Source organism: Clupea harengus, chromosome 5 (genome assembly GCF_900700415.2).
Source record: "Clupea harengus chromosome 5, Ch_v2.0.2, whole genome shotgun sequence".
NCBI classification, from domain to species: domain Eukaryota; kingdom Metazoa; phylum Chordata; class Actinopteri; order Clupeiformes; family Clupeidae; genus Clupea; species Clupea harengus.
Window position 1 is genome coordinate 14285215 of NC_045156.1, and position 15244 is coordinate 14300458.

Genomic DNA, 15244 nt, shown 5'->3' on the forward strand with positions numbered 1-15244 from the left:
TGCTAGCTCACACGCAACGGGAACACGAAGCAAATCAGAGACAACCCGCAAACTCTGCAAGCTGAACAAAAGAGCAACCGGTTTCTGACGACGACGAGGACAAAACACTGCACAGCACTAATTACAGCCGACATCGCAACCACAACTCTCCTCAGCCTGGCTCCTCGTCAGAATTACACCCTGTTCCTGTCATGACGTCAGTATTACACCCTGTTCCTGTCATGACGTCAGCATTACACCCTGTTCCTGTCATGACGTCAGTATTACACCCTGTTCCTGTCATGACGTCAGCATTACACCCTGTTCCTGTCATGACATCAGCATTACATCCTGTTCCTGTCATGACGTCAGCATTACACCCTGTTCCTGTCATCTAACACTGTAAACTCAGAATGAAAATGTGGAAGGCATGGACCCTGCCATGCAAACAGACATCCTGAAATTGACCTCTTTTTCTGGTTCCCCGTAATTATGGGAATCCTGTCCCTGGATCAGTTGAACTGAAGTCTCTGCAAACAGATGCCATCATTGCCTCAATGGCCTCTCACACACACACACACACACACACACACACACACACACGACCAGGGCTGCTCCTGTGCAGGCCATCCGCCAGCTGTGTTGGAGGGAACAGACAGACAGCGCTGGGGGTCTTGGAGGAGCATGCAGTCCTGACACTCACCCAAGAGCAGGGGGCCACACACAGCCAGACACGCACCCAAGAGCAGGGGGCCACACACAGCCAGACACGCACCCAAGAGCAGGGGGCCACACACAGCCAGACCTGGAGGCTGTGCCAGTCTTCACTCTGCAGAGAGGGGGCACAGCCCGCGCAGCACAGACAGGCAGGCAGGCAGACAGACAGAGAGAGAGAGAGAGAGAGAGAGAGAGAGAGAGAGAGAGAGAGAGAGAGAGACTGACAGGTAGCCACACACAGCTAGGCCTGGAGGCTGTGCCAGACTTATGATTTCACTCTGCAGAAAGGGCGCGCAGACACAGACAGGCAGACAGACAGACAGAAAGAGAGCGAGAGAGAAAGACAGACAGACAGACAGTGAGGTTGAGAGAGACAGACAGTCAGACAAACAAACAGACAGGCAGACACAGAGAGAATAGACAAACTCTTCCAGGACTGTTTACTCTCTGCCATCAGTTTGCTGGGTTTTAATCAGCTACTAATACTACTACTACCATTTCAGCTGCAATAACTGATACCATTACAACAACTGCTGCTTCTATTACTACTACAATAACTATTATATGACTACTACTACTACATTACCTAAGTCTATTCCAATTACTATTACTACTACTACTATTACGACAACTACTACTACTGCAACTGCAACTACTACTACTGTTACTGCAATCCTCAGTATTTTGCAGAGGTATAACACAGTGAATGGCCATGATGTGCCAGGTGATGATTGACCTATATAGAAACTGTAGAGGAATGCATTGTGTTGAAGTGCAGGTTTTTGCATTGTATTCAAATAATGCTTGACCAAATGGCATGTTGAAATACCAGTAGATATATGTGTGTCTGTGTCCTGTGTAAACAGTTTTTAGTTAACTTGAGAGTTTACCTGCACTTTAGTTATTGTTTGCAAAAGCCTGGGGTGTGGCATAGTTGTTCCAAACTTTTCAGATCCATGCACTAATGCAAGGTAAATGCACCCTTAAGCCATCTGAAACCCAAAGGATCAAGATTATGAATTGCTGAAGTCTGAATAAAGAACTATACTCAATTCTCCCTGACATGGTATTGATCTGAAAAAAGGTTGCATAAAAACAGTCTGGAAACAATCTTACAAGTCTTTTATTTGTCAGATGCACAAAATTACACAGGGTCAGACTGGGCACTGAAGGCGCCGCCCAAACCTACCATAACATAACATCACATAATATAACATAACAAACCATGACGTACACTCTGCACAAGTACTATGAACATAATTTACACATAATAAACATATAATAACCTAAATAACCTTAGTAAATATACAAGATAAATATACAATACGGTGTGCTAAACATATAACAACCTATACATATAATCCTAAATATACATAAAGCAGCCTTTACATATAATACTAACATATATACATATAACATATAATACACATATAATAAACTATGCTAACCTATTGACCTATACTAACCTACATACAACCCAGTGAGGGAGTTACAGGTAGTGCAATTTTCTGATAAGGTATTACTGCTAGTGCAAACAGTAGGTTGAAAGTGACAGTATATGTAGTGTAGTGCAAACAGTACTATGAAAGTGACAGTGACAGTGCATGTAAGTGCAAAAGTGGCTGTGGAGTATCAATGTCCATTTAGCAGCCTGATGGCCCTGGGGGGAAAGCTGTCTATCAAAATGTTTAATTTAAAATTCTAAAAGACAGCGTGAACAACATATTGACAAAAGAAATAATTTAATATCGACTTTTGTGTTCTGGTATCTGCTACTTACCCTTGTTCCGTCCTTTCCCAATCCACTTTTCGACAGTGGATTGCCCACTCGACATCTGTAGTCGTAAGGGGTGGATAGCATGGATGGTTGAAACTGACGGGTAATTCATTAGAATCAGAGAGTAACACTAAATCGCGAATATGACAAATGGTGAGTTGTTGGGGATGTATACGGTTTCAACATTTTCATTGTCGTATAAGCCGGAGCCTTCATTTTTCATCCTCATCACGGCTCGTTTGCTTCAATCAATAAAGTCATAAAGCTAGGAAGCTAGCTAGCTTGCTAACCAAAGCAGACTAACTAGCTTCAGATTTTTGAAGACGTGGCCTATGTGCAAGGCCGTGTGAATGTTTTTGGGGGCTATGGAGATTTGGTTTTTAACTATATTATAAGTTTTGGATAATTGTATCATGATATGATGTTTTGTTAGGAACATCAGCTTGTTTATGAGAAAACACTGTTTTGAAAACGACAAGGCAGCTAACGTCAGACAAACAGCTGCTGAGTGAAAACAAATTTCTTCCTAGCTAGCATAGCTATCGTTAGCGTAGCGAAATAAATAGTTACCCAGTGACGCTGTTGAATGACTGGTAAGAGAGTTGCTAATAGTAATAGCGACTTGGGATACCATAAGGGCTGTTATATATCATTAGTTAATAATCAGTTCTTTAAAAATGAACTCGCCAACTTTAAGGTAGGCTCAGCGTTGGCTGGCCTATTTCTCTGCTGATTTGTCCAACTCCGCTGTCAAACTGGTTCCGCAAAGATTGAGAGCTAGGAAATTTATTTTTTTAGCTGTCAGCTTTCATACTGAATACTTGCTCAGTTAACTGATTCTCATGAATCACGGAAGCCCATCTAGTATACCACATGGACTTTAAGTTAATTAACTTGAAGGCTTAAGTTAATTAACTTGAAGGCTTAACCTTCAATGTGTTGTCTTCAATATGTTAACCTTGATTAACATGAGTTTGTAACCTTTAATATGTTGTCTTCCACAGTATACTCTTTAGACGGGATCCTGGTGTTTGGGCTCCTCTTGATCTGCACGTGTGCATACCTCAAAAAGGTCCCTCGACTCAACAGCTGGTTGCTGTCAGAGAAGAAGGGGGTGTGGGGCGTCTTTTATAAAGGTTGGTGGAATGATTGGGCGTAATGTTGGGGCAGCCGTGGCCTAAAGGTTAGAGAAGTGGGCTGGTGACACTCCTAATGTGTGTGTGCTCACTGCTCCTAGTGTGTGTGTGTGTGTGTGGGTGTGTGTGTGCTCACTGCTCCTAGTGTGTGTGTGTGTGCCCACTGCTCCTAGTGTGTGTGTGCTCACTGCTCCTAGTGTGTGTGTGTGTGCTCACTGCTCCTAGTGTGTGTGCACGTGTGCTCACTGCTCCTAGTGTGTGTGTGTGTGCTCACTGCTCCTAGTGTGTGTGTGTGTGTGTGCGCTCACTGCTCCTAGTGTGTGTGGGCTCACTGCTCCTAGTGTGTGTGTGTGTGTGTGTGTGCTCACTGCTCCTACTGTGTGTGTGTGTGCGCTCACTGCTCCTAGTGTGTGTGTGTGTGTGCTCACTGCTCCTAGTGCTTGTGTGTGTGTGTGTGTGTGTGTGTGTGTGCTCACTGCTTCTAGTGTGTGTGTGCGCGCACTGCTCCTAGTGTGTGTGTGTGTGTGTGTGAGCGCACTGCTCCTAGTGTGTGTGTGTGTGTGTGTGCTCACTGCTCCTAGTGTGTGTGTGTGTGTGTGTGTGTGTGTGTGTGCTCACTGCTCCTAGTGTGTGTGGGCTCACTGTGCTCATTTGGGGTCAATTGGAGAGGGTGAATTTAATTGGTCAATGTTCCTAGAGAAGAAATAAAGAACTAAAAGTATGATGTGTAATCACCACTGGACAGCTGTGTGTTGATTGTGTGTGGCTTTGGATAAATATCTGCTTTGATGTCTACACAGGTGTTTACGTTTCACATATATCTGTTCTTCTCCTGTCTCAGCGGCGGTGATCGGGACACGACTTCACATGGCGGTAGCATTGTCCTGCCTTTCCATGGCTTTCTACGTGATCTTTCTGAAGTGATGGAGTCATCCCATAATGCAAACACTCTGTGAACTTTGTACCCCGAGTGGCCAGGAGGTGTTGGGGTGGGTCAGGCAAACATTGCCCCCTTCTGGCCAGTTTGGGGAAAGCCTCCTCACCAAACCTTGATTCGTCTGAAGTCCTTGATTCGTACTGCTTACGTCTTTCCTGAAACCAATCTCTCCCCACACGGAGAAAAATATCACATTCAGGTTCACACATTCCTGTTGGTTCTTGTCTGAGCATTCATTCCCCTTTAATGATGAGTACCGGAAAAGAGCCTGACCCGAGGACTGTCAATCAGGGCAAAGGTTCTGGCCTGTTGAACGGAGAGCTAGAAATTCAGTCCAAGACAGTAAACTTGACTATTCATGTAAATACTGACTTTATCACTCTCCTTATGATATGGTATCTCACTTGAGTACATAGCATACCCGCTCAGTCTGTCCTGTTCTGTATATTATACACATCCAGTAGGGCTGATGTCCCATCGCACGGAACGCACAGAGGGATTGTGGGATAGCGGTATCTCTGTTTGGTCCACAAACATGTGCAGGAGTACTAGTGACTGTTACCAGTGCAGCACCATTGCCAACATGTAGTACAGTTTGTGCGAGAAATCTGCCAGTAGTGTAAATTGGAAGGGTGTGATCGTGGCTATCTGGTGAGAGGAGGTGGACAGTCAAGTGTCACACCAAGCTTATGTTGAAATGAGTTGATAGTTTCTGTCCTGCTTCACTTTTTACTCATGAACCAAGAGATGGCTGTGACGGACAGAAGGGCTTAAAATTGGGACGTTTTATAACACTTGCATTGTCATTCCATGTAAGTTTGCACCTGTAAACTTGTGCTTTGTAATTTCTTTCTGATATCTGAATTATGAATCCCCCTATGACTCACTGGTCATGTACGAGATTATCCATCAATGGATCCGCTGTTTCCCCACAAAGACATGGATGTTGGATTGTAATATTTGTACATACATTGTGAAGCACAGTAAAGATATAGTTCAACCCTGAACATCATTGTACCGTTTTTTCCCAATCAAAACATATTTTAAAAACAGCACTTTTTAGACCAGGTTAGGCCATAACATGTCTTTTGAAGTGATTGACAGTCTGTACCACTGCTTGAGTGTCGATGTCCCATAATATAACATCATCGCCTCTAGAGGAGTCAGTCTCCACGTCTGACCAGGACGTTTACAGGGTGCAAGGGCCTCACCGGTGCGTTTGAGGACTGTTTCCACGGTAATGTTAGCAGGAGACTAGCCCAGGTTAAATGGTTAATGTTAGCAGGATACTAGCCCAGGTTAAATGGTTGATGTTAGCAGGAGACTAGCCCAGGTTAATTGGTTAATGTTAGCAGGAGACTAGCCCAGGTTAATGTTAGCAGAAGACTAGCCCGGGTTAATGTTAGCAGGACACTAGCCCAGGTTAAATGGTTGTCAAACACCCATTTAGAACATAAAATAGCACATCAAAATGTTTGCATGTTAAATATGTGGATATTTTCATGATAGGCTTTCTGGTAGTTGGACTGTCAAAAGAGATAGGGCTGGCAGTAGAAGCGCCGCAACTTCTACTGCCACTACAAATACACAAACGAGACACAGCAGTACCGCAACGCAGCAAGTGTGAAACGGGCTTTCGCCACTAGAGGGCAAACTTTCCTGCTATATAAGACAGACAATAATCAAGGGCGGTCACCTATCCATGCTATACTCCGAAGATTAAAATACTGGTCACTTATGCAATGTCAGGTCAGGTGTCTGTCCGAGTCAGGTTATTGTTGAACAACCAAGGATCTCCTGTGATCTGTGAATCCAAGCAAAACATTTTCAAATGTCTGGTTGTTCAATGCAAAATCATTTTTCAGGGGGAATCATTTGATTATGTCATGCACAAGTTTGTTGTCTATCTGCATGGTGAAATTAGTCATTTTGGGGCCGTAAAATGACAGAGGAGCATATGGTGGTGAACTGGTTTTGGGGTCGCATTTGCTATGTTTATGAACCGGCCAGATGAACCTGAAAGTATTCAGTATTGGTTATCCAGTTTTACTCTCTTTTTCCACCACATTTATTTATAATTAGAAGATGAGTAATATAATTAAAGACTTAAGGGCAATACGAATAGAGTGTATGTTTAAGAGGTCAATGATAGACACATGAAAAGAGAAATGTTTTTTTAACCTGGATTTAAATTGGCTACATTTGGGGCACAACTAAGCATAGACCTATATATATCTATGCATCTAAGATCTTCTGTCAGTTTCTTCCGGTTGCATGCAGCATAACAGCTAAACGCTGCTTCACCACGTTTGGTTTGGACTAGCCAACCTGAGTCCAGAGCCCTACTCAGTCAGTTTTTGTAAACATATCAGAGATGTATTTGTGGGCCCAAACCATTCAGTCCTTTATAGACTAGTAACAACACTTTAAAATCTATTCTGTAATGAACTGGAAGGCAATGTAAAGATTTTAGAAGTGGAGTAATGTGCTGTTGTCTTGGTTCTGGTTCAAACTCCAGCAGCAGCCTTTTGAATGAGCTGCAGCTGTTTAATGGTCTTTTGGGGAAGACCAATAAAGAGGTCATTACAGTAGTTATACCTACTGGAAATAGAACACCAAGATCTTTGAGTTGATCCTAAAACTGTTTTGTTACAAACTAAATTGCGTAGACAACTAGTGTGCCAACAAACGTATACTCAAGAATAGAATGGTGTCCACAAATCATATCCTCCTTTTTCAGTCCCCCCCCCCCCCCCCCCCCCCCCCCCCGCCGCGAATCCATACAAAGCATACCTGATAAGCATAAGCAAGTTTTTTCTTCTTTTTATCACAAAACATGACCTGGCCTCCAATTTTAAGGCTATAACAGAGTGTTGGGTAAATCCTGTCGTTTGTAAGGAGGAACAAACATGTCAAACATAGCCGATCTACCTCAAATGCCCGTATTGTGTTAAAAATAATCCACATCTCCTGTTCACTGCCTCAGGTTGTTGGGAGAGGAATTGAAAATACACGAGACCAAACCACGCGAGATTTGAGAACTGGTTTCATTTGTGACGTTATGCACGACGCATGACGGGTCGGAACAAACCTGCATCGGGAAAAATCCTTATGAGTTGATCCCACACGTCGGACTGTTCACAGATTTTTTTTCTTTGCGCTCTGTGTTTGCACGCCAGATTAGGCTAGACTTGCACGATTGCATTGCTTTGATGCACAGAGACACATTCTAACCGTCGGGCCTGCTTTTGTACTCGCCGTGTAGTTTGCGTTTAATTTTGGAAGACAACCAACCAGAAATCAAAGGAGAACAGAAGTTTTCTACGCGGTTGTTTGTTGCCGTGGGTCGTGCTACTTGGCAGGAATGTCCCAGAAGGATAGACCCACTTTCTACCGACAGGAGCTCAACAAAACAGTATGGGAGGTCCCGGAGCGGTATCAGAACCTGTCGCCTGTAGGCTCGGGGGCTTACGGATCCGTGTGGTAAATGCATTTCCCTCTCCTCTGCACAATTCAATTGCATAACTCGCGATTGCCATAGTTGGCTCTCAGTCACACGATGGCCCATAATTGCAGGCCTGGAAATTCCGCTGTTGCTCAATAATAAAAATCAGCAGCCAAGTACTTTGATGAGGCCTACGCTTGTTTACTTAGCAGTTTCTTTCCCGCTTGCACTAAATATCCTATGCGCTCTGTAATGTTTTGTGAGAGTCATATCTGAACGGTGCAGTAAACATGTCTCCACAGTGCCATGCTTACGTGCATTCAACACCGTCACCATATGATATTGAAGACTTGGATTCCTGCCTCTTTTGATATCTGGCTTCATCATGTCTGCATTATAGAGTGCTGTAGCCACGCATGCTGTTATTTATTCGGATTTGTGAAGCGGATTATCATTTCTTTTGTGTTGTGGCTACTGTAGCTGGTGACGATAAAATGTTATGCCCCATATCCGTTATCATGGTTGTACTGAAATGTTATTGTAACAGGAAGGACATAATAGAGAATCGTTAAAATCGGTATAAACAGCCACATTATTTGCGGTCATTTAGTGTTTATTGTTTTTCTGTTTGTGCAAGCTTTGGGAGTGTAAAGTGAGATGACAACATGTCTTAACTTGTCATGAACTCAGAATAACAGCTGTGCATTGGTTGTGACCCACTGTACGTCTACGTTGAGGTCAAGGTTGAGACAGACATCCCTCGTTGATTTTGCTCAGCGCCAAATTCTCCGCTAGGATATGAACTGGGAGGTCCCTCTATTTTGAAATGTGTTTTTACTTAGACAGATTAGTCTATATATGAAGCACAGTTAGCGTTACAAACAGGGCAGCGATGTAAACGTGGATTCCTTTGTGTGAGCACAAAATAACATACAGTAGCCTACTCGTTCCTGTCGGTAACATTGTTACTCTGCTGTTCTGCTCGACAGGGGTTGCATTATAAGGGTGTAGCATGTGCATGTTCGAAACTCTCTAGTCTCCTGCCTGCCTCGTCGCCTTGATCCCTGATGCTGTATAACTTAAATATAGTTGTAAGCGTAACATGCGCATATGCATGCTGTTGGCTGTCTTAGGTTTGACTACAGGGGGTGAGAATGATGTCACCCACCGTGCTTGCGGTGACTCATACTTCCAGTATTAGGAGGTTTTCTCGTGGATGAGAAGGTTGGTCATGCATGCGCACCAAACCCTATGACGAAATACTCAGTAAGAGGTCATCCAGCATGGAGACAACTTTTTTCTTATCCGTCAATCAGACTGTCTCAGAAGTACCACGTGTATTCTCTCTCACACACACACACACACACACACACACACACACACACACACACACACACTCACTCTTTGCCTGTCATAATCAGCATGTCCTCCACAGACCTATGCCCTGCTGTAACCCGGGTCTAAGCTATTACGGCACGCAGATTTATCTTCTCCCTGCCCTGCCGTCATGTCCGCCTTCCCACTCCGGTTAAACTTGTAACAGTACAGCGCTGGAGGAATCGCTTGAGTTCCCGTGCAGCCTGTGAGAAGGTAGAGGAGGAGAGGAGAGGGGTGAGGACGATAGAGGAGGGGGGTCGTGTGGGCATCATTTCTCTCTCTCTTTCTCTCTCGCTCTCTCTCCCTCTCCCTCCCTCTCCCTCCCTCCCTTACGCGAGCGGGAGCTTACTCGTTGCTCGGAGGAGGTTGTGGGCAGCAGAATCCACATCAAGGGGCCCGGTAGCTCAGAGGAAGCTGGCCTGCTGGAGACCCCGCCTGGCTGCCTGGCGTGACGGGCGTGACGGGCGTGACAGCCAGGCCACAGAGCCGCTCTTGTCTCTGATGTTTCCTGGACAGCACCGTAAAAATCAGAGGCCTTTCCTCTACAGGGTTGAGTTGTTGGAAAGGAACAGACTGGGAGAGAGAGAGAGAGAGAAAGGGAGAAAGGGAGAAAGGGAGGGAGGGAGGGAGGGAGGGAGGGAGGGGGGGAGAGAGAGAGAGTGAGAGAGAGAGAGGGAGTGGTAAAAATAGAGCAGGCTGTTTGTTCCCATGCGTCTGCAGCAGTGGAAAAGGGGCCCCAGTTCCGCGGTGTCTAAAGTCAGGCTCTCATGTTTGTGCTCTCACTGACCTGCTTTTGTCCTGCGAGACACAGAGATAGCGAACACGAGCTGAGCTGTCACTCCCAGCCAGAGGCAGAGGCAGAGGCAGAGGCAGAGGCAGAGGCAGAGGCAGAGGCAGAGGCAGAGGCAGAGAACATGCTGGAACAGCTTGGGGCATTTCTTACCCAACACTCCCTCCGCTCTCAGCTGTTGTCCCCAGCAGAGACACATCAGGCAGGTTAAACTGTACTCCAGTAAGCACCCTTTGGCTTCTGTGGAGACTGAGCCACCTCCCTCACCGACCACCGTTCAAACTAACCGATGTGAAATATTTGTCGGAGGAAATCTTGATGTAAGACAACACGCTGTGAGTTCAGATTTGATGTGAACTATTTGCATGTGCATCAGCTATGGTTGAGCAGGCTCACCGTTGACAAGTAGGGCCTGGGTGTTTGATTCGATTCAGTTCTGCGTTTCTTGGCATGGAGTGTTTTGAGAAGATCGGGTAGCTTTGGATATTTGTCTCAGGTGGTGCACATGAAGTAGGAATATGCTACACGTCGTGTGTAGTGGAGCTTTTTTACCGTTAAAATGCACACCTCTCAAGCACAGACAGGACACTCCCATCTGTTCCCTCACAAAGGCTAGCATTTACTGTAACTAGGTAACACAGAGTTCCTTCCAAGGCCAGCAGAAAAGCCAGAGAATATCAAAGAATAGACCCGTTGCCCATGGCTTATATACAAAAGTATTTGATCAGGATTGCAATTTTTTTTCTTCTATAAAATGAGTTTCTTTTGTCTACGAAGTGAGAAGTGCATGTTGTCAACAGAATGAAAAGGTCTGTTATACTTGGTGCCCTGAATGATGCACGGCCTATAATGAGACCAGACAATTTAACAAGTTCTTTTAAAAGTTCAGGGTGTAGGATTCAGGGGGATCAATTTTGAAGAAATGTTTTTAATTGAGTATAATCACTAATTGTTGTGTTTTCGTTGGCTTAGAATGAGCTCTTCACATCTACATATGCAGGAGTGGGTCCTCCTCCACAGAGTCTGCAATGTTGCATTGCCATGTTTCTACAGTAGCCCAGAAGGGACAAACAGAACACTGGCTCTAGAGAGAGCAGTTCATGTTATTATGGCAAACTGACAGCCACAAGTAGCTTATCCTACTGGCTTGGAAAAGACAGGGTGTTCAGTTGGTTGCAATCTGAAAGCTCGCCACTAGATGCCACTAAATCATACACAATTCACCTTTAATGCTGAACGTATTTCACTCAGAATATTTTGTACTTTGGTGTACTTCTCATGTTAGACTTTCTCACACTCTGCAAACTTCGACTTCTTTCTGCAGTTGATGTCTCCATCTTTCCCTCAATGATCATCCAATTAAGGCAATTAAGGCTTCTTATAAATGATCATCCAATTAAGGCTTGTTATAAATGATCATCCAATTAAGGCTTGTTATAAATTATCTTCCAATTAAGGCTTGTTATAAACGTTAGCATATTCATGAGTCATTTTACATTGACCATTTATAGATGATTGTGGCAAGACACTGGGAGGAGTATGATGCTTGTGCACGCGCAAACAATTCACCGCAGGTTGGTATTTATAATGACACGACTGCGTACAGGTGTGCATTGCACGGTTTCATAAACCAGAATATTTCCGTGTGTACGTAGATTCTTAAGTACGCAATGTGTTTGGATCTACGCTCTATGAGTTTTATAAAAGAGGCCCCGGGTCCTATATTCTGGTCTTCTTTCAAGTTTCTTTTTTTACGTGTAGTTTGTTAGTTAGTCCTCACCATGTGTTATAAAGCAAGAAGAATTGTGGGAAATGTCCCCGTGGATCGTTATATTCCGGGAGCATCGCATGGGAAAGCGGAACAGGAAATGCAGACATGGTGACCTTTATAATATTTAGAACATCGGCGGGCGAGGAAACATTGGCTCTGATCTGCTGGAGGGTGTCTGTCAGTAGGGGACATCACGCAGGACTCTGGGGGCTGAAGGCTGTCTGTGAGCAGGGGACACATCATGCAGGACTCTGGGGGCTGGAGGCTGTCTGTGAGCAGGGGACACATCATGCAGGACTCTGGAGGGTGTCTATCAGCAGGGGACACATCATGCAGGACTCTGGGGGCTGGAGGGTGTCTGTGAGCAGGGGACACATCATGCAGGACTCTGGGGGCTGTATTAGGCATGGATCCGCCACTCATCTGTGACCCTTTCCCTTGAGTTATCTCGCCTCATCTCATCCCAATATCTCATCTTCTGTTAGAACTGTTAGACCTCATCCTGAACTGGCCTCATGTTTGACCTTTGGGGCAGTGTTTTTGTACCAAGCAAATGTCATGTAAGTGCTGTTGTGCATCTGTCGCTGGTTAAACGGCGTTGTCTTCACCTGTTGTGCATCTGTCGCTGGTTAAACGGTGTTGTCTTCACCTGAGGCGCAGCATGGCAGGCCTGACCCCTGGGGCCCTGAGTCGCTCTGCTTGGGGAAGATTCTGCTTTGCTGTAGCCTGTCTGCAGCCGCAATCATTCTCTTACACTCCCGAAGCCCGATCTGCGTTGCACAATCCAATCTCTTCATCTCTCTGGCGGAGGAGGCTTGTGTGGTAAACAGCACTGATACTCTCCAGCTGGCTCTGCTGGCGCCGTGCCGCCGTGCCGCCGTGCCGCTGCTCGTCGATCAGAGACATGGGTGGAGTAACATGACTTTATTCAAACCATTATTCAGATGTGTACGCCTGGGTGATGCATGATGCAACAGGAAGAGCAAACAAGCCTTTTCAGCAAAACAAGACGCACTAGTGGAAACTCAAGAGCGAGTTTGGCCGGTATCCGGGCATCTGTGGTTTGTCAGATGTTTATCTGAAGTTGAAAGCAAATTGTTGTAAGCATGCTTTTAAATATGTCTGAAATAAATATGAATGCTGAATTTGTTGTTTACCAGTGTGTCCAAGAGACTGTTGATTACTATTGTGATGTAATATGAATAACACAAGGGGGAGGGGGTCTCTCGGAGGGACCCTGTAGGTGATGATCATGTCGGTAGTAATGTTCAACTGAATTGAAGTTTTTCTTTACCGACACATATGGATGCTTCAGTAGGTTTGGAGGAGATTGTGATCATGTTGTTTGTAAACGTGTGATCATGTTGTTTGTACACGTGTGATCATGTTGTTTGTACACGTGTGATCATGTTGTTTGTACACGTGAGATCATGTTGGCCACTTGTCCTGTTCTTTTTTGTCGTCTCTCTGTGGTTTTGAGGTTTTTGTCTGTGTACAATTGTAGAATGCTAATGTTGCACATACTATTGTCTGCCTCAGTCTGTGGGGCTTGCCTAGTTACGTCCTGCAAGGGCTTACCACTCACACAAGTTTGACCAGTTGCTGGGGATGCCATGGTAACCAGGGGATCTATTGTTCCCCAGGGAGAGTAGAAAGGAAAAAAAAAAAACGGTGTTAGGTTTCGGAAAAAACAAGCAGTGTCCTCTTTCGAGAAGCGGTAGATGCTGACTGATTGCACATGTCTGAGAGCAACAACATGGTATGGGCATACAGCAGTCTATCAACAACTGCGTATCTGATGAACTGCAACAGATGTAGTACTGCTTTCCTGTCATATGCAACACCGTCATGATATAGCATATGCAACACCATCATTATCTAACATATGCAACACCATCATTATCTAACATATGCAACACCGTCATGATGTAACATATGCAACACCATCATGATATATCATATGCAACACCGTCATGATCTGACATATGCAACACCGTCATGATATAACATATGCAACACCGTCATGATCTTACATATGCAACACCGTCATGATATAACATATGCAACACGTCATTATCTAACATATGCAACACCGTCATGATCTAGCATATGCAACACCGCCGTGATCTAACAAATGCAACACCTTCATGATCTAACATGCAACATCGTCATCATCTTGATATAGCATATGCAACACCATCATGATCTATGCAACACCGTCATGATATAATACATGCAAAACCATCATGATCTATGCAACACCGTGCAGGGTTTTTCCTGCATAGAGAAAATTTGGGCGCACGCCTAAGCCGTTTTCCCAAGCGCCTACAACAAATCCCGAGCGCCTAAGGCACCAAAAAAAGTCCGCGATAAAAAATAAATTAAAAAAAAGCTGTCATTCATGGCGCAATTCAGCTTAATGGTGTTTTGAGCCCTCACCGTCGACTTCAAGGCAGCAGCTTGTCCCACCTCCCACCCCCTGAGCCAATCATTGAAAAGAGGCTGCTCCAAGCTTGCCAGTTTAGAGAATACGTTGGTTTGAATTTGAGATTTGAGCAAGCAACTTAATGTAGCTAGCTTTTAGCTGTTTTAAACCAATGCACTTCAAAAATGTTGTTTACAACCTGCTTACAAATCTGGTTAAAACAACTAGTGAAGGTGTTTTAGAATAATATTAATGCCATATACAATAACTGACTTTATGTTAACACCACTAATTAATGTTAGCTGTCTAATTATTTAGCGCAATGCTAGCATGCATCTACCGTAATTCGATGTTTAACCAAGGTAGCCTATTGTACTGCAAAATATTGATCGCGACCAGTTAACAAATCTGGTTAAAAAAATAATGGTGAGCTGTTATTTATAGATATGAATTATTTCGCTCAGGTGGTGGGATGCGCCTTCATCACGCGTGCAATGCATGTTCGAATATGGTCTCAATAGTATGTTTCAAGTATAGGCTACAGCCGAAACCTCGTTCTGTTTTGATCAATAGTAATCGAGTTGATAAGCGTGTCTTCTTGTCTGAACAATACGCAACTGTGAGGTGCGCGAATGGACAGAGCGGCCAGCTGCCAATCACTCAACTTGCGTATGCATCCTGACTTCATCAGTCGGCGGTGATTTTGAGCATAACATTCCATTTTCAGTATTCATGGCTTTCAATGTATTACAATATCTGCTATGTTGAGGACCTACACAGGTGTAGGCTATTATTTGATTTGTTTACCCGTTTGAACGAGTACCAGTAGACCGCGGGTCCTCGGGAGAGGCAGACAACCGCATTGGTTTATCAATGAAAGCTCAGCTCGT

At 44.5% G+C, this 15244-nt stretch overlaps 2 protein-coding genes across 3 annotated transcripts in view; both read left to right on the forward strand.

Annotated features, from left to right (window-relative positions):
- Nucleotides 1–2506: 2506 nt before the first annotated feature.
- tmem167b (transmembrane protein 167B) lies at nucleotides 2507–5553 on the forward strand. The gene is made up of 3 exons (XM_012825136.2): nucleotides 2507–2626; nucleotides 3478–3609; nucleotides 4451–5553. The coding sequence occupies exons 1-3, from the start codon at nucleotides 2617–2619 to the stop codon at nucleotides 4531–4533; spliced, it is 225 nt and encodes a 74-aa protein (XP_012680590.1). The 5' UTR covers nucleotides 2507–2616; the 3' UTR covers nucleotides 4534–5553.
- A 2009-nt stretch (nucleotides 5554–7562) lies between these two features.
- Nucleotides 7563–15244, forward strand: part of mapk14b (mitogen-activated protein kinase 14b) — a 31562-nt gene continuing 23880 nt past the window's right edge. Inside the window, exon 1 of one of the 2 annotated variants that reach the window (XM_031567814.2) lies at nucleotides 7563–8029. In XM_031567814.2, coding sequence (XP_031423674.1) covers nucleotides 7911–8029 — 119 coding nt within the window. In that variant the 5' untranslated portion in view covers nucleotides 7563–7910. The remainder of the gene's footprint in view (nucleotides 8030–15244) is intronic. The other variant, XM_031567813.2, reaches the window with a different exon arrangement.